This window comes from Orycteropus afer, unplaced genomic scaffold (assembly GCF_000298275.1).
Source record: "Orycteropus afer afer isolate SDZICR_OR568_19922 unplaced genomic scaffold, OryAfe1.0 scaffold00126, whole genome shotgun sequence".
In the NCBI taxonomy this organism is placed as follows: domain Eukaryota; kingdom Metazoa; phylum Chordata; class Mammalia; order Tubulidentata; family Orycteropodidae; genus Orycteropus; species Orycteropus afer.
The window spans coordinates 4,437,841-4,462,000 of record NW_006921713.1 but is presented as its reverse complement, the minus strand read 5'-3'; the positions used below and the strand labels follow the sequence as shown (position 1 = coordinate 4,462,000).

The 24,160-nt window shown below is 37.5% G+C and overlaps 1 protein-coding gene across 1 annotated transcript in view; it reads left to right on the top strand.

Moving 5' to 3' along the window:
• The window catches only part of DERA (deoxyribose-phosphate aldolase), a 148,961-nt gene that overhangs the window by 4,189 nt on the left and 120,612 nt on the right, over positions 1 to 24,160 (top strand). Inside the window, exons 2-5 of the mRNA XM_007944480.1 lie at positions 2,084 to 2,181; positions 3,544 to 3,691; positions 5,579 to 5,674; positions 8,628 to 8,762. Of these exons, the coding sequence (XP_007942671.1) occupies positions 2,084 to 2,181; positions 3,544 to 3,691; positions 5,579 to 5,674; positions 8,628 to 8,762 (477 nt within the window). The remainder of the gene's footprint in view (positions 1 to 2,083; positions 2,182 to 3,543; positions 3,692 to 5,578; positions 5,675 to 8,627; positions 8,763 to 24,160) is intronic.

Sequence of the window (24,160 nt, the reverse complement as noted above, 5' to 3'; positions counted from 1 at the left end):
ACTTCCGTAGTGATACTGCCTTGGAAACCCAAGGAGGGGTCGCTATGAGTCGGGGCCGACTCGACGGCACATAACAACAACAACATTGTGTTTTAGGATTTTGGTTCCACGTTTTTCCTCCCACTCTATCCAGGATCTCCAGTTTTGATCCCTTCCCAAGTGGTTGACCTTGGTAGCCGGTCACCATCTAGCTCTTCTGGTGTCCAGGTCCATCATGTCCTAGGCCTGATTGCTTCCAAATGCCCTTGGTTTTTTGTACTCTTCTTCACTTCCGACGGTAGGGGAACATTAGCTGCATCTTAGATGGCCACTTGAAAACTTTTGAGACCCCAGTTGCTACTCGGCAATGTAGGATGAGGAACAAGATTTTTATGTATTTTGTGTGCCAATTGAGTCTGGTGTCCCCCAGTACTATGGTCCTGAGTCAGTAGATCCATTGGATCTCTCTCCTACAGTATCTGGCTGTCTGTGAGGGATTAGTCTATGTCTGTCTTCTGTTGTTTCTGTGAGGACTGGGGGTATTTTATATCACTAGTATCTGTGTAAGATTAGCCTCAGCTGAATCTATCCTTGGTCTGGAGTATAATCCTGTTCACTGACCCCCATCTGATCTTCTCAGATACTTATGTGTTTATCTGTAGCCTGGTGTTTGGTGTTAATGGTAATGCAATATTGTGGATATACTGGTTGATATTGGCATCTGTTATCTATATCTTATGTGCACAATTTGGTGTCCTCCCTTTTCCTAACATTATCATGGTGGTCACAGACTCTTTCTATACCATTTCTCTTCCTACCCACATCAGCATGTGGTCCCCAACTAGCCCGAAATTAATCCCTCTCCTTCCGTCCCCACCCCTGTAACCTACAAAGTGAGTTCCCTTTCTTAATCAAACCCTTCTTTGTCTTTTTACAGTAATGGCTCATACAATATTTGTCCATCTGTGATTGACTTATTTCACTCAGCATAATGTCCTCCTGGCTCATCCACATTGCAGATGATTTGTGTATCCTTCATTGTTCTTTAACGTAGCACCATTGTGTGAATGTACCATAATTTGGTTCTCCATTCATTTGTTGATGGACATTTTGGTGTTTCCCTCTCTTTGCTATAGTGAAATGTGCTGCAATGAACATAGGTGTGCATATGTCTGTTCGTGCTCTGCCTCTCACCTCTTTAGGATATATTCCTAGTAATGAAATTGCTGGATCAAATGGTATTTCTATTTTCAGGTTTTTAAAGAAACGCCATACTATTTGCCACAATGGTTGTACCATTTTACAGTCCTACCAGCTGCACAAGAGTTCCAATCTCTCTGCAACCTCGCCAGCATTTGTTATTTTCTGTCCTGTTGAACTGTTATTTTCTATTTCTTGTATGTTCTATAATAGAGGTATACCTAATTGTCAGCTCTGCCTGAGAAGCTGGCAGTGTTTCACAAAGCTAACATTTAGGCAAAGTCTTGTAGAAATTCGAGTCAGCTGGAAGAGGATGGAGAGCAGAAATGAGGTAGGAGAGGGCATTTCAGAACACAAGAAACAGAGGTGTCTACTGGAATTTTGGGTGGTTTATTTCTTTCTTCTGCTATTTCAATGTTGTTATTTCTAATAACATTTTAAAAAATTCTTTGAGGAAGGAATGGGCTGTGCAGTGTCAACATCTAGTAGATATTAATCTTGTCAGTAAGGGGTTAGTAATCAAAAGTTTCTTGTAGCTCCAACATTAATTCAATGAAGAATTTATTAAGCGTTTGTTCTCCTGGACCACTCACTCACACATACGTCTTTGCTGTCAGAAGGTGAGGCACATGGCATGGGTAGCACAACCTTTTTCCCCATTTTTAGACATGTCCCTGTAATAAATCAACGCAGCTTCTTCCAGTTACAGATGTACTTGATTTTAAAGGAACTATGCCTTTCCATGACAGTTGTCTGAAAGTGAAACATAAGCTTTTAAAAGAGCTTTGATGCCAAATGATAAATGCATCCTTTCAAAGACTGAGTAAAAGTAGGAGAGTACATTTTAATAAAATATTAAAAAAATATATTTAGGTTTTAAAAAGTTTTGTTCTTTCCCCTTTAGACTTAAGCTGGATCTCCAAAATACAAGTGAATCAACCAGCAGTTCTGAGGCGTGCGGAACAAATCCAGGCTCGCAGAACCATAAAAAAGGAGTGGCAAGTAAGGATTCTTCTTGAGCCTTCTTTTCCTGTGTTTTACAATGCATGGTCTCTTCCCTCAAGGCCACAATATTGACTTTTGCTCAAGATGCATCTAAACTTAAAAGATTGTAGCTGTCCATGACTTATTTTAATAACTCATACATGATGATGATGGGTTGGAGAAAGATAACACATTTATCCAAACAAGTTAAAAATCTTATCGCTCTTGAGTGGCAAAACTGCAAATGAATTTGAGACATCTTTATTCATGAGTGAAGTAAATGGCATATTTTCTCAATATATTTATTCATTTCTTAGACATGCCTTCTTTGGCTGTCTCCTATTTTAATTTTAAAACCATGGCATCTAAACCTGATGTGTCCACTGCTAAGACCCTTAGGTATAACGATTGACCTTCTTTGACCATCACGTTTACCTTACTATTAGTTTTCGTAAATCATTTTTCAAAATTCAAAAAATGATGTGTTGAAGAGTACTTACGGTCAGCATATTCTTCAATGTATACCAGCCAAAGACGTGCTGTGCATTGCAAGACTAAAAGGAATTCAGAGTTCATTTCACAAGTGAGGCAAAACATTTGTTATTGAATGAATCCTTTAGGGTGAAATTTCACATTTTGCTCATCCTTGGAAAAATTCTGATTGAAGTGATGAAAGGAAATACTTGAATGAGTTGTGAATATGAATATTTTTTTTAAAATGGATTTGAATTAAACTAAAAAACAAAACAAAATAAGAGAGAGTTGTAGTCTCTTATTTTTATAGTTATCTCATCCATATACCAGGTTTAGAAATAAAATGTAGACTAGAAACCTTCTTGCTCCCAAGTTCTCCCACAGTAGGGTGGGCTCCTTATGGATTGGATGGAGAAGACTTGATCTGCTAGGGGATTGAATTTGGAATAACTTTGGGAGAGAAAGATTTTTGAGACTAGAGTTGGAGTACTCCCACCACTCAAAAAAAACTCATTGCTGTCGAGTTAATCCTGACTCATAGTGACACCCTTTGGATTTTGGAGGTGGTGTCTCTACAGAAGTAGATTACCCAGTCTTCCTTCTGAGGAGTGGCTAGTGGGTTTGAACTGCCAGCCTTCTGGTTAGCAGTCAAATGCCTTAGTCACTGAGCCCCCAGAGCTCCCACTCCCACCACTACTCCCTTGTATATATACATTTTAATCTTGGATAATGTTTACATTATTAATCACTCTTCAGCAATATTTATACCGTATAAATACTATGCCTTAGAACCATGTAACATCAGCATTTAGAAGCCATACTTGTCCTAATTATTCTCTAACTAACTGGGATGGAGATTAATTTTTACTTTATGTTTATTCATTTGATTATTTTTTTTCAAACCAGGCTGCTTGGCTCCTGAAAGCTGTTACCTTTATAGATCTCACTACACTTTCTGGTGATGACACATCTTCCAACATTCAAAGGCTGTGTTATAAAGCCAAGTATCCAATCCGGGAAGATCTCTTAAAAGCTTTAAATATGCATGATAAAGGTAATGTTGTGTATAATCCTCCCAGTGTTTACCTGGTTATAATACTAGTCACTAAATCTAAGAGGATTCAGACAAGATTTAACTGCTCCACTGATATCAGTAATAAAATTCATAAGAGAAACTCTTGCCCTGAGTACTTAGACAAATTGTTCAGATTCTCCTTTGAAACACAGCAGGGAGAGAATCTGATTCTTGTTTTTAGGCCAGTTCTTTTCATCATGAATTAAAGTTACTGGTAGAAAAGTTCTTTATATTTCTTTCCAGTCCTTCATTTTTGGAAATGATCTATCTAGTGATTTGGAAATACTGATTCTGATTCCCTAGCCACATGCGAAGAAACCAGTCTCATTACTTAATAATCACATCTCAGACATAAAGTATTTTCTGTGAGTAAATGAAATACTTTTGAGAATAAAATGCAAATAGGATATATCGAATGCTTGTAGATTAGGTTAGATCTTTTGAAACAAGCTATATTCACTCCCTTAGCAGACATGAAAGAAAGGACTTTTCTAAAGTTGCTGTAAGTTTAGAACCATAACATTTTAGAAATGTAGGAGATCTCCAGAGTCGATCCCCTTATACTCTAAATAAGGAAATAGAGATTTGGAGGGCTGAGTGCTATTTCCAAGGTGATAGGTCTTCTTACTGGTTGGGCTGATTTTAGGAGCCAGATCTTGTTTCCCTAGAAGGATGCTTCTTGGCTCCTTAGTGCTTATCTGTAATGAGTGCAACTTGAGATGTTGAGTTGGTGCTATGCAGGTATTTTATCCCAAATAATTTGTAGATGATTTATAGACCTGAACAGTTCTACAGCTTTAGAAATGTATTTATCATGTTCCTTTTGAGTTGACAATAATAACATCACCTTATTTATGACACTTTAAAGTAAAAACTTTGTATGAGTCTTATGATATTATAGAGGCTGTTGGGTTACATTTTATTTTTTTAATTTGAGAGTTTATTCCTCAAAATTAGAGCTATTCACTCTAGGTTTGGATTTTGTTATTTCTTGCGTAAGAGGGAATGTTTTGTTTTTGTGTTGTTAGATGCCTTTGAGTCATTCTCAATTCAGAGCAACCCCATGTGTCAGAATGGAACTCCCCATAGTGTTTTCTTGTCTGTAATCTTTATGGTCTTTCTTCTGTGGAGCTGCTGAGTAGGTTCAAACTGCCAACCTTTTGTTTAGTAACCAAATGCTTTACAATTTGTACCACCAAGCCACCTTACAAGAAGGAGTAGGATTAGTTAAATGTCATTTTGTTGTGCCACTCCTTACGGTCTTTCTTCTTCAAAATGGTATAGTTCTATTACATTTTTTCTTCATCTACTATCCTGTTTGAATGCTGTAGAAACATAGATTTTGTTATCTATATGAAATAAAATACTTTCATTGAGTCATGACTACCACTTTTACCGTTTAGGAATTTTCAGAAAAATGGTATTATCTGAACTTCAAAAAATCAATGTATCAAAATTGTTTTATTCTATAACTATAAACCAGAAAACTCACTACCATTGAGTAGGTTTTGACTCATAGTGACCCCTGTTGGATTTCTGAGGTGGTAAATTTTTATGGAAGTAGATTGCCCCCCTTCCTACCATGGAGTAGCTGATGGGTTTGAAGCAGTGACCTTCTGGTTAACAGCCAAATACCCACTATACCACCAAAGCTCCTTATTATATAACTATAATGAGAAGATGATCCATGTTGTCAAGAACTGGAAGGGAAAGTAAAAATCTTTTAATTTGTTACAGCATCATGGGGGAATGATTTTTTCCTCTCATTTTAATTTCTGCCAGTGTGTGTTATAAGTAATAATTATATGCATATTGGGTCAGTTGCACTTCATATAACTAGGCTATTATGATTCTTGTTCTTCATAGGCATTACTACAGCTGCTGTTTGTGTTTATCCAGCCCGAGTTGGTGATGCTGTAAAAGCACTGAAGGCTGTAGGCTGCAACATCCCAGTGGCATCAGGTAAAATTGGTTGTGGCTTTTGCTGTTATTCTTTAGCATGTTCCCAGTTCTTCAACTCAGACATCTTGGGGTATTATATACAGTTGTATATCATGATTTTAATTGAATTTATATATTTAGTTTGTTATATTTATTCATTCTTTTAGCATTTATTAATTGCTTAGAAAGTTGAAGACATTCTTTTAAGTCTTAAGAACAGAACAATATCCCTGTCCTTAAGGAAACTCATTTGTTTAGGAGAGATGGTCAGGTTAAAAAAATCATAATGCAGGATGATACATATAATAATAGAAATATGCAGAAAGTACAGTTGTAACTGTGAGCAGGGAATAACTAATTCTGCAGAGGTGACACTCAGGTGGTCAGAGAAGGCTTCATAGAGGAGTTAATACTTGCATTGGGTATTAAAGAAGGAGGAGGAGTTTATAGTATTGATAAGGTGGGAAATGACATTTTGGACAAAAGAAATCATATGTGTGAAGACACAGAAACATGTTCAGGGACTGAAAGTGGTTTGCAGTTGTTGACATCATAAAATAAGATGAAAGGAAAGCTGTGGGAGTTGGGAGATGGGGGCCAGGCCATGTAGGGAATCACATACCTTTTTGTGGGACTTGAGCTTTACTCTGGAGATGGAGAAGACACTGAAAGGTTTTTAGCAGAAGTAGAACATGATGAGCCTCACGTCCACAGTAGTGGACAGATTGGAAAGGGGTGGAAATGGAGTTAGGGAGACTCATGTTTCACCAAAGCCTAGAATGTAAAAGGGAAAGGGCACTTCACTTAAGATAGATTCAGTGGGACTTGGCATGAAGGAGAGGAAAGTATTACAATTTTCAGTTTAGGAAATGTCTATCTGTGTGGATAGATAGATACACAATTAGATTCTACTTCTAACAAGATCTTGCTGCTTTTAAAAAAGCAATCTATAAGGATCACTAATTTATTTTATCAAGGATACATCAAAAGAATCGTAGTATGCAATATTTATACACGGTCTATTTATGAGGATTCCCAAGGTCCCTGGCAGCTATACCATTGTAGACCTTAATTTCTCATCAGTCTCAGTCAACTCAGCTTTTCCTTTATTTGGCTAGGAAATGTGCTTTCCTCTCAGGGAACGGATCCAAGGAGTTTAATATCAAGGAAACACAATAGGTTAACTTTAGATGTGGGAATGGAATTAAAGATATACATGTAAATATTTTTACATAACTTTAGCAAAAAGGTAGTATTTTAATTTTCTGCCTGTTTATTCCTGCCTCTGCCTTCATCAGTTCTATTACTACCCAAGTTTTGTGGACTCTAAAAATGACATGGTAGCATTAGACCTCTGCTAACTTCATGAAGGGGGAGAATCAAGATCAACATCAGCCCAAGGCTGATTTCTGTAAGGTGGAAGTCAAATATATCTCCTCTCTCCAAACTTTTTACCAATTCTGACACCAATTATCCCCCCATCCCCCATGACACTCTGCTTTTCTGCTAGTTTGATAATTTACTGCAATAGTGATACAGATAATGTTCACGATTATGAAGTTTATTAGGGAAGTAACAGGTTACAATTCAGAGTCAGAAATAACTCAGAATCCAGTTCTCTGATCAGGACAGCTTCTTCTTAGCCATGCCCTTGGACTCTTGGCCCCTCAACCCGTTAGTCCCTGTCCTGCTCAGACAGGTGTTACAAAGCTCTTTAGCTCTGCTAGTAAGTGCCCAGAGGCACCTCACTCTACCAGGAAGCCATGACCTGAAGGCACTCAGCCCCCTTGCTCGATGGGTCAGCACACCCACTGTAGCTGCCTTGCTCTGTGGGCTAGGAAGCTCACTGCACTGTCTTGTGTTGATCTCTAGGTTTTGTTGTAACCATTTCTGTGGTGCTTCTTCTTGCTGTTTCTTGCCATTTCCATTGTTATAGCTCTTTCTCATTGTCTGCTGGGTCAAGGAGGTCTTCAGGACAGGGAAACTAGGTCCAAAGGATGTGCCCCATTCCTGGCTCTTTTTCTCGGTGATGGTGAGGTCCTCCCCTTTCTGTTTCTGGGTTGACTCATTTTAAGCCTAGTGAGATGGCAAAATGGACCAATCCCTTCAATTAGGGTTCCAAGCTCTGGTAGCATAGTGCCTAAGGCATTTGACTGCTAACCAGAAGGCTTGCAGTTCAAACCCACCAGCCACTCCTCGGAAGGAAGATGGGGCAATCTACTTCCATAGTGATACTGCCTCGGAAACCCAAGGAGGGGTCGCTATGAGTCGGGTCTGACTCAACAGCACACAACAACAACAACAACAACCCCTAAAAGGGTGGAGTGCACCTTATTTGCATTTAGCAGGCTGTCTAGTCCCCTTGGTAGGCCACAGCATCTTATTTGCATAATCTCACCCAGTCATTTTGTGGATGTTACAAAGGTGATATAAAAGCAATGCTTTGCACCACAGGCCACCCCCATAGACTGTATAGAATCTTTTCCTTCCAGTATTCTTTTCTCTCATTTCCATCTATGGGAGGGGCCTGTATTACAGTTTGGTTAAAATAGTTGAAGACATTCATGAATGAATGAATCAAGAAATACAATGATGGCCAACTTGCTCAAGGGTAGGGTCTAGAATTAACCAGTGCGGCATTAACAGAGCTACTGTTACTATTTTATGAGGGTTATTGCAACAATAACATATTTTCTTAATTGCTGGTTACTTAAGGCATTCTCCTGAACATCTCTGCAGCAACTTAATTTTAGTCTTCCAGAAGATAAAACACTAATATTTGTCACGATGAAATAACTATCCTTTTTTTTTTTTCCACAGTTGCTCTGAAGGACATGTATGGAATTCTTAATGCTTTCATCCCTATTTGCTATTTTTTTTGGTGTAAATTTTTTTGAGGTACTGATCCACTGAAATTTGTTTTTCCTTCCACTCCCTGCTCCTCTTCTTTATTTCTTTTTAAAATCTGTTCTAGTGGCCACTGGCTTTCCGGCTGGACAGACTCATTTAAAAACACGACTGGAAGAGATCAGATTGGCTGTTGAAGATGGTGCTACGGAAATTGATGTAGTAATTAACAGGACCTTGGTACTGACAGGCCAGTGGGAAGGTAGGTCTATATCCTCACCTGAGAGAGATACAGTTCTGCCCTAGAGGATCAAGTGTTTGGGAGCTAGTAGGAGGCAGCATGTTTTTGAGGTCACTGTTCTAGATTACAAGTCACAAGATCAGAAGGTGACCCTAGGAAAAAATTTGGTGGGGATTACTTATTCTGGTGCCCCTCTAAGTCTAGATAGCTGTCTACTTGCTACTTATGTTTTGGATCCCTTTGAGTGCTTAGGTGAATAGCTATTTCCACGTAGTAGATTCATAATTTATTTGCTTAATTTTATTTTACCATGATGCTTTTCATTTAGAATGGAAAAAGTTACCAATATTTTGTACTGCTTTGTTACTCAATATGTAAATCATTCCAGGCAAGTCTTTTTTGCAAAGTTTGAGTGTGATGGAAGAAGGGTCCTGTTTTGTTCATTGTTACGGATTTTGAGGATATAGATTTATTAATAGTCTGCTTAGATTTTGCGAAATCTGTTTTCACTTGTATTTTTTAGCACATAGGGCCTATGAGTATCATTTCTTATTCACCTTTGAGATTCATGATTTACTATCACAACACATTACAATAAGACATTGCCCATTCTAATAACAAGCTATTGTTTCTATAATTAGATGTTAAAGAATCAAATAGGTTTTACCTCTGCCTTAAATATATTATGCATACTAAAAATGAGATTGCTGATAGCTAAAATAAGTACAGCTCTGAGTCATTATAACAAGTAGTTTAATCACAGTATTTTAATGAAATCATAAGACAAAGCCAGGATAATACATTGTCTCTTTAGATCTGTGTATTCCAAATAAAATGCATATTTTATTTTGATTGTAAAGTTATACCTAATTATTTTTTTAAAAATTCAGCCAGTAATAAAGGGAATAGAAATAACCCCTGATCACACTGCAATGAATAATTTTCCAGACTTTTCATATGAATACACATGCATCCCCCCTCCAATTTTTAAATTTTAATACAAATAACAGGATTATATTTAATATATTTATCCTTAACCTGTTTATTGCACTTGCCAGTATCTCATGGATGTCTTTCTATGACTCATTCTGTCCATCTATCTTATCTTCTGAAAAGCTTAATGTCATTGTTTATCAATTATGAAATGGTTTTAGTAGCAAAGATTTAGTCAGTGGCTTGAACACTCAAGGATTTGTTCTCTTATCCACGTGAAGCAGGGGAGACATTTCATGGATATTGTAGCAGCCTCACAGATTTCTTGGAGACTCAGGTAACTTTTATTTCTAGTTCCCAAGTATATGGCTTCTACTTTCATTCACAATGACACTCAATTTTTAAGGTGGCCTCTGGAGTGTTAACTTTTATACTCAACTCTTAGACAACAGGAAGGAATGGCTTGTCACATCTGAAAGTCTTCCACACTACTTCTCCTTAAACCTCAGTGGCCAAAATACAATTACATGTCCATACTTGGCAGCAAGTGAAGCTGGAAAAGGTAATCTTATAGCTTGGAATATTTGCTTTCCAGAAAGATTGTACCAATCATTTTCCTCATACATTCTGATTACCATTGACCCACACCCTCATCAGTACTCATCAATATTTTTATTTCTTGGTGGGTCATAAAATATTGTGGTTTTAATTTGTGTTTCTTTTATTATTGTTGTTCATGAGTGCTTTGGCCAATTGCAATAATTCTTTAAGTATTACAGATGCATTTTAAATAGATATCTCTTGTCCCCATATATTAATTTTGTTTATCTGCTTTTAGTTACAAATTTTAGTTTAAGGCTTAAGACTGAAAAGTAAAAGGGAAAAGAAAATATAATATGTAAAAGAAATCTGGAAATAAAATGTTTGATGGGTAAAAACATATGTGCCCCTTATGTCTTTTACTAAGTAATTGGAGATACAGAAATATAGTTCATATTATAACTTCTCCTCTTGTCTCTAGAATACACCTAATTGGAAAATAAAATACAATAGGAGATAGGTTTTTATGTAATTGGCTATCCTTTAATGAACTAGGAATGGTTGTTTTTAACAACTGATCATTTTCCAATAACATGTATTCATGCAAAACATAATAGCACATCTTTGTCCTAGACCATACTTTTCTATTAACTGTTTTTATGGTGTTAAATAACCTCTTGACCCAAAACAAATTGAAAAGAAACATTGAATACTAGAAATTCAATTCTAAATAGAAACCTGCAGCGACTTAAGGCTTTTTCACTGCATTATTTTGTCTTAATTTTGATTCTTAATTTGATTATATATTTCAGTTTTCAGTGTTAGTTTTAATATTAGCTGTTTACTAGAATAAGGGCCTCAATTACATTTCTTGGAATTTGATGATTGACATTTCTATCAGGTTTCTACATGTTCAAATCCAGGCCTCTCTCCTTTGTGCACTGATAAATGTAGCACGCTTACTAAAATTCAATAGGAAGAACCTTGTTTGTAAAACCTAGCCTTTCCGAGTGCATCCTACCCATATCTGAGGGTCACCAGGGTCCGCAGTTCAGGCTGGAGATGGGAAGGAGGTTCATATTCTTCTCCTCTCATTTTCCTTGGTGATGATTTAAAATCTCTACTCTTCTCAAACTTCTATCTCTTCTACTCACCTTGAGCCTCCTTAAATTTTGACAGATGATTCACCTCCTCAGGTTCCTTATATCAGATTTGCTTCATCCTTTTTCTTCTCTTCTGGTAAGTGTAGGTGTCTCTCCTTCTAAGTCTAGTCTCCTCACCTTGCTGTGGCTTATTTGCAGAGACCTTACTCTATTTATTAGCTACTTTTTTTCCTCTTGTATCCTTAGCCTCTCTCTACATGCCAAAATCCTCACCTCCAGTTAGGTCTCCCTTTCTTCCTTCAGCTAAAAATCTCAAAAGAGTTGTAGTTACTTATTTATCTCCATTGTCTCACCTTTCTTTCATTTCTTAACCCATTTCAATATGTTTTCCATTGCAACCATTATTTGAGTCTGTTTTGAGATACTAATTGAATTCTTATTTCAATGCACCCAGGGGATACCCTTCAGTTGTTTAGTTTGCTTTTTCTGCATAGCAGCATTTGACACAGAGGACCATTTACTCTTTCTGGAGATACTCTCTTGTCATGGCTTTGGTGATCCTACATTCTTTACATTTCCTTCATACTTCTGATTACTCCATTGTCTCATATGCAAACTCCTCCTCTGTCATTACTGAAGTGTTGTGGTCCTCGAGTTCTATCTTAGCGTGACTTCCCCTCAAACAGTGCATACTCTTCTTTGGAAACCTCATCTCCTTGTTGATTTCAATACTACCCCTATGCCGAGGACTGCCAGACCTCCTGAGCTCGAGAACAGGGGTCTACCTGACTTTAGAACTTGTTCAGTTTTCCACTAAAACATGTTGCTTTCCATTGGTCATTTTCACATGAGTAAAACACAGCTGTCTAGTTGGTTCTGACTCATAGTGACCCTATGGGACAGTGTACAACTGCCCCAGTTTCCAAGGCTATAAATCTTTACAGAAGCAGATTGCGACATCTTTCTCCCATGGAGTGGCTGGGGGGCTCAAACCACTAACCGTTCAATTGCAACTGAGAGTTTAACAACTGCATCACATGAATAGAGATTGAAAATAAAGATTCTTACCATTTTAGAGAAAAAACCTTTTTTAAAATAATTATATTTCCCTGACTTTTCTTTTCTTGTGGTGTAGTGCCTAAGGCACTTGACTGCTAACCAGCAGGCTGGCAGTTCAAACCCACCAGCCACTCCTGGGAAGGAAGGTTGGGCAATCTACTTCCATAGTGATACTACCTCGGAAACCCAAGGAGGGGTCGCTATGAGTCGAACTGACTCGACGGCCATGAGTTTGATTTGGTTTTATATGCAGTTTAATTTTTCCTTGACCTTTCAAGGAAATGTGGCAGAGATTGTATTACCCTGGGATACAATGATTCTCTCAGGGGCTGCTGAAATCTTTGCGATGATTTGCTGCTCCATAGCTAACAATCAAGGCTGTTGTGCTTTTTGAATTCATGTGTCTTCTTCTTTTTGAGTTCCTGGATGATGCAGATGGGTAACATGCTCCTTTGCTAACTGAAAGTTTGGATGTTGAGTCTACCCAGAGGCTCCTTGGAAGAAAGGCCTGGTGATCTACTTCAGAATATCAGCTATTGAAAACCCTGTAGATCACAATGGTCTGGGCAGCGTCTTGTGCCGCTGTGCATGGGGTCGTCACGAGTCTGGGGCTGACTTGACTGCAGCTGATAATTCTTTTTGTTTAAACGTTGTTGTTTTGCCTGATACTTTTTTCTTAAGCTTTTACCTATGAGATCATGTTGAGTTCTTTCTGGCACTCTGTTCTTTCCTGCTGGCCCTTCCCGCACACCTTTCCATCTAGTCATGGAAATGTATGCCACCTAAGTTATCACTTAGAACAGGAGTTGTTAACTTATAGAGTGTGGTATGTGTTGTGGTTCTTGGAGTTACCTAGGAAACATTTTCACATTTCTTGCCCCAGCCTCTCTCCTCACAGAACTTGTCGCATTCCCCTGGACATGTGAAATATCAGAACTGAGGTTCAGAAGAGAGTGGACTAGGCTTCTGTCCTGTGAAGGACTCTTCAGATGATTCTGATATCACCCCTTTGCTCTCACCATCCTCTGTGTCGTATTGAGAAGCATTAACTTGGGGCATCTTTATTTTTTTTTTTCCCCCCAAACATACTTAGTTATCTGCTGGCTGATTGTCACTGCCATCAAGTCAGATCCTACTCATAGCGACCCCTCCTTGGGTTTCTGAGGTGGTATCACTGCAGAATTAGATTGCCCAACCTTCCTTCCGAGGAGTGGCTGGTGGGTTTGAACCACTAGCCTTCTGGTTAGCAATCAGATGCTTTAGGCACTACGCCACCAGAACTCCCTCTTAGTTATCTAGTGCTGCTGTAATAGAAAGGGAGTTCTGGTGGCATTGAGCCTGAAGCATTTGACTGCTAACCAGAAGGCTGGCGGTTCAAACCCATCAGCCACTCCTTGGAAGGAAGACTGGGCAATCGCCTTGGAAACCCAAAGGGGGTTGCTATGAGTGGGGATCAACTCGATGGCACTGAGTTTGCTTTCTTTTGAGTTTATAATGGAGATACCACAAGTGGGTGGCTTTAACAGACAACATTTATTACGGTAGATTAGAAATCTGAATTCAGGCTGCTGGCTCTAGAAGATGGCTCTGTGTTGGCTGTGGAGAAGAGTCCTTGTCTCTTTTGAGCTTCTGCTTCTGGGTAGTCTTCATGTGGTTTGGGATCTGTCTTCCCTCATTTCTGCTTCCTTAATCCATTCCTTTTATATTTTGTAAGAAATTGACTCAACACATCCTACACTAATCCTGTCTCATAACATAACAAAGATAACTCATTCCTAAATGAGATTATAACCGTGGACATAAAGATTAGGATTTACAACACAGATTTTTAGGGGACACAATTCAATCCATAATACATACTTTGAGTTCTTCATAATTTAGGTGCTGGATAGTTGAAGTATTATGGAATTAATTAGGATGTTTTGTATTTCCTATTTGTTTCTGTATGTTTAGCCTAGATCTGCCAAAAAGAAACAAGCCAAACCAGTTGCCATTGAATTGATTCCAACTAAGGCAACCTCATGTGTTTCAGACTGGAATTGTGCATTTTCAGTGGTTATGACCTTACAGAAGTAGATTGCCAGGCCTTTCTTCTGACGTGCCTATAGGTAGATTGGAATCTCTAATCTTTCTTTTCCTTCTTTGTAAAATAGGGATGTAGTTGTTAGGTGCTGGCAAGGTAATTCACGGTGACCCTATTTACAAAAGAACTAAACATTGCCTGATCTTGCACCAGCTCAGTCATTGTTTTATTTGAGCCCATTATTACAGCCACTGTGTCAATCCATGTCATTGAGGGCCTTCCTCTTTTTCACTGACCCTCTACTTTACCAAGCGTCTTTCTCTAGGGATTAGTCCTTCCTGATAACATGTCCAAAGTACGTGACACAGAGTCTTGCCCTCCTCGTTTCTGTGGAGCATTCTGACTGTACTTCTCTCAGGACAGATTTGTTCATTCTTCCGGCATCCATGGTATATTTGGTATTCGCCACCAACACCATCATTCAAAGGCATCAATTCTTCTTCATTCTTCCTTATTCATTGTTGTTTGCTCACATGCATGTGAGGTGATGGAAAATAGAATAGGATATGGTATAGGGATAATGACATCTATTTTACAGAGTTATAATAGGGATTAAGTTAGATAATGGGAGCTCTGGTGGCATAGTGCCAAACTCTGATGGGTTCAAACCCACCAGCCACTCCTTGGAAGGAAGATGGGGCAATCTACTTCCATAGTGATACAGCCTTGGAAACCCAAGAAGGGGTTGCTGTGAGTTGGGTCTGACTCGACGGCAGTGTGTTAATGATCATTAATGTAAAATGATCATCCGGAAGCCCCCAGTGTCAACTACAATTTTGTCTTCTCCTTCCCCCTTCTCCTGATGATGATAGTACTTCAGCGGAAGTAACCATATAGCACATGTATTGAGTAAACAAAGTGAAAGTCGAAATACGGGAGTTTTAGTCTTTGTAATTTTGCTAATTTATACCAGTCCTTGGGCAGTTAGTTCACTTCTCTCTGCCTCAGTTTTAATAAGCTACAAATGGCTAGGACTTAATGATTTTTGCAGTCCTTGAGAACTATCATGTTCTATAACTTTATTTTTCTGGTTTCATTGTCAGTGAGTATTGTTCACATGATCAGTGAATGAAATACAGTATTGCGTTATGGTGGTACTGAAGTTGACATCTGAGTTGCATTCCTTAAACAATTCTTTGAAAAAAGTTTTCCTCAGAAGGTGTTCATCATCACATAAATCTTTTGGAGTGAATTTTGAATATTAAATGCATTCTGTGCTCTGTAAACATACAAAGGTGTTCATTTTTAACCTTTTTTTATGACCTCTCTCTGATGCATATATTTAGCTAATACATTGGCCAGGGACATGGAAATACTATCAAGATTTTGCCTTGTTTAGGAATCTTCCAGTTCCTTGAGTTTGGGACCTAGTCTTTGGAGACCTATTCCACAGTAGAGCCCTAGCAGAAATGGTCCCAAAGGGAACTCGGACCTTCTATGGCATTTTTCCAACACAATGTTTAATATAGCAATTGTAAGTCCTGTTTGTCTCCTGTAGCCAGAGCCTCATATAGCTTTGACTCCTTTTAGTTCTTCAGCCCCAGTGTTGTTTTCTCCTGAACTTGGGTTTTTGGAGTACGCACCTCAAGACTGTCAGGAGTTTTGTAAATTATTAAGGCCAAAGCTACAGTCTTCTTATATTTTCTCATATACAAGTGGATCCTGAAAGTCCTGAATCAGGACAACAATTTAGTTTTCTTATTTGATTATTTTTGCACAAGAAGGATGGTAGAAAAAATGTCTCTGAAAAGAAATTGGTATTTTTCTTTCTTTGGTATAGCTCTTAATCATAATATATTATTAGAAAAGTAATCTCTAAGCCTATAGACACTTGTTGGGAGAAATCATGTAATCTGTAATCTGTGGTTTCTCTATTTTGGAGGTTGTTTATAACAGAAACTCTGGAGATACTTATGATAGCTGTATGCTTTTATAGTTTTTGTTTTATGCTATGATTTTTCAAAACTTCAAATGTTATTGACAAAAATGAGTGTGTTTTATCTCTTGTAGGTTATTTTACTGCCTGGTGTTTTAGCTCATCTCTGTTTCACTCTCACAAGATTAATTAGTTGCCTTGGTGGATAAAAACTGTGTCCTTTGAACATTTTGTGACTTTTTTAGTTTAAAAGGTTGCTATGCTATTTTATGTAAGTGTTTTACCATACATATAATTATCTTAAGAATTATTTTCAGGCCATTCTTATGCAGGGTTGAACATCTTTCTGGTACTCAAAAAATAATTGCTGTGATATGTTCATTAACAATTATTTTTTAAGTACCTTTGAATAGCATAAAATACAAAAGGAAATGTACTTTATGACTTTTAGATGGGAAGCATAGTCTTTAACACTTAGAATCCTACTTAATAATAATTCTATATGTGAAAGCTTTACTAACATCATTTTCTGTGACTATAGCAATGCTTTTCCACAATCTTTAATGGATTGCCAGCCAACTCAAGATTAAGAATATATTTTCTTTTTAGGTGGAAGCTGGAAGGAAACAGGATAATTTAGAGAAATGTAAAATGCTATATATATGCAAGTTCCTGCTGATGTGGGGGATAGGGGAGGCAGTGTTGCAGAAGGTAGAGCCAGTTGTCAGCTTTTTTGGATACTGTTTAAAATAGACTCAGTATGACCTCCCTCCTACCCATCCATCTAGGATCTACATTCTCATCCTCATAGGCCTTTCCCAATGTGGCTAAGTTCTCTGACTCCTATCAGTGAACATTCCACTGATACAGCCTCCCCAATTTTTCAGCTGGAAATGACAGAAGGTGAGGTTAAGACCTCTCCTTCTCCTCATCACAGTGGCTGTAGTGGGAGGGGTTTGGGGTGACAGACAGGAGACACCTTCTTTGCTGGTTGGGCCACTGTATTGATTACGCATTTACAATGTAATGTATCCTAGGTTTCTAGTACACCCACTTTCACTGCTCCTGAGAACCTCATTATTAGTCAAAACATTTATCACCAGGTTTTTAATGTGACATCACCATGCCAGCCATCCCTCTGGTGTGTGTGTTTTGTTAAATTCTGCATTATTCTGACTAATTTGCAATTGTGGTATTTGAATTACGTTTTCATTTGTCAGTCTTCTTTTACAATAAGCTTCAAAGTATTATTTTTCTGGTACATGGCAAGAATTCTTCTTTCTTTCTTTTTTTTTTTTAATGAGGAATTTTCCTTTTCTGTAATGCTTGAATGTTTTACAGTGAACATTATTGCATGTGAGTATGTGAGCACAAAAAATAATAACTACTCTAGGAAATATGATCATGATGTATGCAAAGATGTAAGTTATGAAGACATTTACTGAAGTATTGTTTATAAAAGTAAAAAATCTGGACTCTTCAACATCCAATAAACCAAACCAAACTCACTGCCGTCGAGTCGATTGTGACTCATAGTGACCCCTCCTTCAGTTTCTGAGGCCGTATCTCTATGGAAGTAGATTGCCCAACCTTCCTTTGGAGGAGTGGCTAGTGGGTTTGAACCTCCAGCCTTCTGGTTAGCAGTCAACTGCCTTAGGCACTATGCCACCAATAATTGAATAAAATTTTTATATTCATGCAATAAAAGACTGTAACCATTAAATATCATGCTATAGACCTGTATTTGTTAATATGGAAGATATCTATGATATATTGAGGGAGAAAAAAACATGTTACAAAAAATATGTACTACATATAATCATATTTAAAAAAAAAAGAATGGCAGATTTGCTCTTCTCAAAAGCCTTCCCATAGCGAAAATACCTAGATGCTAAATAAATTACAGTAAACATCTTTTTGAACTTTTATTTTTGAAATAATTTTAAACTTATAGAAAAGTTGCAGAAATAGTACACAAAACTCTTGTTTATTCTTCACTTAGATTCTTCAGTTACAAAATTCTGTCACATCTTCCTTTTCACCTTTTCATTGTCATGCTCTGTGTGTCCATCTTTGTCTCTATTCTTTTTGTCTCTTACTCTCTTTTTCTGGACTGTTTAAGTTGTAAATCTGATGACCCATTTAAATCTGATGACCTTTAAATACTCCAGTGTGTATTTCCTAAAAGCAAGGACACTCTCATACAAAGCCATAGAATATCATCAAAATCTGGAAATTAGCATTGATACGATGCTACTATTAAATCTGTGAACTTTGTTCAGATTTTACAGCTTGTCCCAGTAATGTTCTTTATTAGGTCCAGGATCACTTGTGACATGTCTCTTTAGCCTTCTTCAATATGGCATGCTCTTCTACCTTTCTTTGTCTTTGAACAAGTTGGCTGTGTTTTAGGATGTACCTCACTTTGACTTTGTCCAGTGTTTTCTCATGATCAGGTTATCTATTCCAGGCAGGAATATCTCATTTGTTTTGCTCTATGCATCTTTTTTCTCAGTACATCACTTCAGGAGTTACATGATGTGCATTTGTCACATATTGATGATACCACTTTTATTATGTGGCTAAGATGATCTGTTAAGTTTCTCCATTATAAAATTAATACATAGTTTATATTTTAGTAAGTGATTAATATGGATTATGATTGGAGATATGAGGCTACGTTAATGTCTTACCAGTGAGGGTTGAGAATTCTGGGCACTTGGGGAGAACTTAGCGGAGATAGATTGGGAACCATGTGGTGCTAGGCCACATTCTGCTTTGGCTCCCTGCTTTTATCATCTGTTGGTGATTCTTCAATTATTATGCTGATAGTTGCCAAACAGTGAGTTTCTAGTTCTGTAATTTCTTTCATACTTGTTAGTTGTCATTACTGTTCTCTCCTTTTCTCCCTTTCTTCTGCCCTCTCTCCCTTCCTCCCTCTGTTTTCCTCTGTTCCTCTTATCTGTAAGAACCCATGGGTTCCTATTTGACTCAATGAGTTATAGTCCATTACTATCAATACTAATTTTGATATTTAAATTTTCCCTGATTTGGTCAGTAGGAGCCACTGCAAACTGGCTTCTGTGTCTTTTTGGCAGATTCCCACAATTCTTTGAGAACTTGTTTGCTTTCTGGTAAGAAGTATTCCAGGCTTATCTTGGACTTTCTCCACTCCAGCCATTTCTCCATGGAGCTCTGATTTCCTCTTTTTGAAGAATGGTATTTAGAAATCAAGAACTAGACATTAGGTGTGTTAAATGATACTGGGGTGTTATTTCTTCTAGGCCCTCTCAGTGTACAGACGTAGGAAAATATATCAGTGTACACATAAATACACACATATAAACAAACATGTAATTATATCTATGTCCATGTTTGTCAGTATTTATCTGTCCCTTTTTATTAGAACCCATGAATTCATATCTATAATTTCTATTACAATTTAATGTTATATATTTTTTTCAACTTCCCTCTTTTCATATTTATGTCCCTCTTTCTTGTTAGTGAGAAGAAGTCTTGCTTCTATTATCCTCAGTATATTTACCTATTTGCTCAAGTCCCTTATATATAACAGTCTCTTGACTGTATCTCCTTGGCCTAGTACCACATAGTTCTCAGTCTGTCTCTGCTCGTTAAGTTCTCCCCAAGTGCCCAAAATTCTCAATCCTTACTGGTAAGGGTGCCATTAGCTTTCCCTAGCCAAGCTCTTCTGTCTCACCCCATCCAACCTGGCAGTATGTTAGCCAAGACTTTCCCTAGGTCCTGGTGAAGTGCCAATTGCAATATTCCTTCCATCTTCATGGCAGTATGCAGCTAAGAGTAGCCAGTTCTGTCTAACTCAGGCGGAGAGATCCCACAGCGTAGAGTCACAGTTGTCTTTCTAAATTAACCACAATAGACTAGTTAGTCTTTGTTATAATAGTATAGCGTCTAGAATAAATCAGTGTTTATCTTCATTCTGTATCTGCTTATTACTAAAGGTAAATCTGAAGGAAAACTGATTGGCTATCTTGCTGATTATTTGAATAATTGCTTTTACATTTCTTCCCAGAATTTGAGAATTGTTTGACCTGTCATTATAAATATCTCCTATCTAATCTTGAGGAGAAAAATGAGGCTTGCAGAGGTTTAGTAATTTTCCTAAGCCACACAGCTAATTAGTGAGCAAACCACTGACCCACTGCCATGGAGTTGATTTAGACTCATAATGACCCCCATTGGGTTTCCAAGGCTGTAAATCTTTATGGAAGTAGATTGCCTCATCTTCCCCCTGCAACAGATGGTGGGTTTGATCTACCAGCCTTTTGGTTAGCAGCCAAATACCTTACCCACTGTCTACCACCAGAGCTTCTTATTAGTGATCAAACAAGGGTTGAAAAGTCCTGATTTAGACATGTGAACTTTACTACTTTTGTTCTGTTCCCACCTAGAAGGTTAATAGAGCAGTTTATAGATTATTTTTAATATATTAAAACATTCAAAAGTATTTTATGTTTCTGAATTACCTTGGAATTTTTTTTATTGTACTCAAGTTTTTTTTTTTTTTTAATGCCCACAAGAATGAAAACTGCTCCTAATATTATAATCTCATCGGTGAAGTGAATAGTTTGAACTAGATGGAATTGACATTCCTCTTGGTTCTAGTTTTGATTATTACTCTAAGTATATCAATTCATTTCCTTGAGAATACGTTTTTAACTAGTGTTTGTACACTTGTGTGTGCTTGGACCAAGGCAGAAAATTTTGAGGTAATAAAATTTAAAATTCTGATCTCTGTTTTACCAGCAACTGATCATAAGATTTGAGGCAAGTCATTCATTTCTCCACATCTCACATTTCACATCAGAAATGTGGCGGTAACAGCCAACTGTCTCACAAGGGATATTTAAATAATGTATAGAAAACACTTTGAGCATTTTTGAAGGAAGATGCTTTGAAAACTTGAGGGATTTTTTATTCTTTTGAGCAATTATTCCTCATGAAGAACTTTATGGAAACTTTATGGAAAGAGGATCTCCTGAACTTATTCCTTCATGTAATTTTTTCCATGTGTATCGTCTACTTGCAGTTTAATAAATCCACATCCTACTGTTGTCCTTTCTTGCTAACATAGGGGATAATCTATCCATTAGTTTTTCCATCATTTTGCTCATTTATATATAAAGGGAAATGACAGTTGAGTATGTTAATGGACATTTTGATTTGAAATGGCCTGGGTTAGATTTCTGCCATCTAGTCACTTTGATTTGCATATATCATCTATCAAGTTTTCCAGGTATCTATCATTGTAATGTTGAGATGTTTAAAACTACCTAAACACTAGTAATGCTTCTTGTGGCTTCCATGGATTGTGTTAGAATGAAGAAGTCTAAAGTTTCTTATATGTTAAGATTAGCAAAATCTAATTGCCCTTTTATAAACGTCAAGGACAACGTTTTGTTTTTTAAAGTTATTTTTGCATTTCTGCAAGTATATAAAGAAAACTAATATTGAATTATTAAATGCCTACTAAATGTTTGGTTTTGTGCTAGTCACATATTTTATTTAATCTTTACAAAAATAGGTGAGGAAATTAAGGCTCCCTAATAATTAATTAGTCCCAGAGAAGTGGAATAATTCCTACATGGTTACATAGCTAGCAAGAAGTGAAAAATATCGTATCCCCAAAGTCTGTGCTATTCTAAGGAGCATGGGCAGATTTAAAAAAAAAAAAAGTTTGTGATACAGTAAACTTTTACCCCTAGATGGTTCTTCTAGTGTCCCAAAGAGACTATATTTTATATTCTTGAAGACACATAAATCATGGTGTCCTTTGCTTTTGTGGGTCCCACTGTACCGAGAACCTAAGTAATACTCAGCAGTAACTAACAACAACAATAACACTAGCAACGATAAGAAAGTAGGAGGCTGACATTATTTGAACATTAGCTGTTTGCTAGGTATAGTCCTTAACACTTCATGTGTATTAACCTACTTAATTCTGAAAATTGCTCCATAATGTGTACATACTTCTATTACCTCCATTATGTAGATGAGGAACCTGAGAAACAGGTTAAGTGTTCATAATTTGACCAAATCAAACAACTAATTGTTGGGATACAAACCCAAGCAGTAGAAGGATTGTATCCTATTGGCCACTTTGTCATGCTTTTCCAGTAAATATTTGTTACATTAGAGTTATTAGTTGCAAACTAATAAAATCAATTCTAATTAAGTTAAGCTAGAAAAGGATGTTAGAAGGAGATAGAGTAGCTCATTGAGTTATCGGGAAGCCTGGAGAACTGGGCTTGGAAAACAAGCAGGAACATGAAAGACTAGGGAGCAGAAAATGTAGCCAGATTGTGCCATCATAAGAGTTTGGTTACACTCCCACTGTTGTTGCCACTGTGACTGGCAAGGCAGGTAGCATGCTGCTGGCTAGTGGACACTGGACTTTTGGATGTGCTGCTGTTGCTAATGCTGCCTAAAAAATCTATACATTATTTAAACATCACTTGTTAGCAGTTACAAGTTGGTGTTCACCTTCATATTTCAGATGGGAAATTGTTAAGAAATCTTTCATTTTTGCATCACTTCAGTAGAATTAAAAGTCCCAGGTGGAAGCAATCACTTGATGGAACCCAGGTCATATACAGAAAAGGGCCAGATTTGGTGTGCTTCTTGATTTAATTATTCTGGTAGATAAGGAGCCCTGGTAGCACAGTGGTTGCATGCTTGGCTGAAAACCAAAAAGTCGGATGTTGGAACCCACTAGCCACTCTGGAGAAAGAGTGGTAGTCTGCTTCAGTAAATATTAGTCTTAGAAATCATAGGGCAGCTCTGCTCTGAGTCGCAATTGACTCAATAGCAACAAGTTTATTTTTTTGTTTTGGTTTGGTGTATACCTGGTAGCATAGCAGCAGGAAAAAAATGATAACTTTGCAGTGTTGAGTCTTAAAGATTAAGATATATGCTCAGAGAAACTAAATCCTGTTTTGTGTTTGAGTAGGTCAGAAAAATGATTCGAGAAGTTGGCAATTAAAAAATGAGAAGGTACTGGTCACATATTTGTTAGATCCAGTTAAGCTGAAGGTGGCCATTTTTAGTTCATACTGTTTAGATCGTGGATTAAAGAGCATAACTTCCAGATAGCTAATGTTGTTGTTGTTACGTGCCATCGAGTCGGCCCTGACTCACAGCGATCTCTCCTTGGGTTGCCGAGGCAGTATCACTATGGAAGTAGATTGCCTAACCTTCCTTCCGAGATAGCTAATAATTGAGTCATAAAACACATCATTTTTTTTACCTAGTTAATTTTAAATGTAGGTGAAGAAATTCACTGGCTATCAAAGTGTTTCTTTCTCTTGAAAGAAAAAAAAGACATCGGTGGTTTGTTCATAAATGTGATAGGGATCAATGTTTAAGAATTTTGTTATACAGACCAAAGTCCACTTTAACAAATGCTGTAATAAACTATTTTTAGGCCTATCTAGTGGCTCACTCATTGTAAGCACTAATCCATACAACAAAATATTGGTGCTATACAAGGAGTTGGGTCAGGCTGTGAAATAAGATTTGACTTTTATCACACAAAACTTAATGGAACCTCATTTTACTATAATTCTGAATTAAATAATAATAATTAAACTTTTGGGATACTTATAATATTCCAAGGTAAGCACGGGCGTAGCACAGAGTAGCAGGCCGGAAGAGCAGGAGAAAGGGGTAAAACCCAGTCACTAGTGCTCAGACGGCTCCCTTGTTACCCTCCCGAGAGGGACCGGGTCTCCGGGAGCAAGGTAAGCACGGGCGGGCTGGTGCTTACTCACTGATCTGCACTGAACAC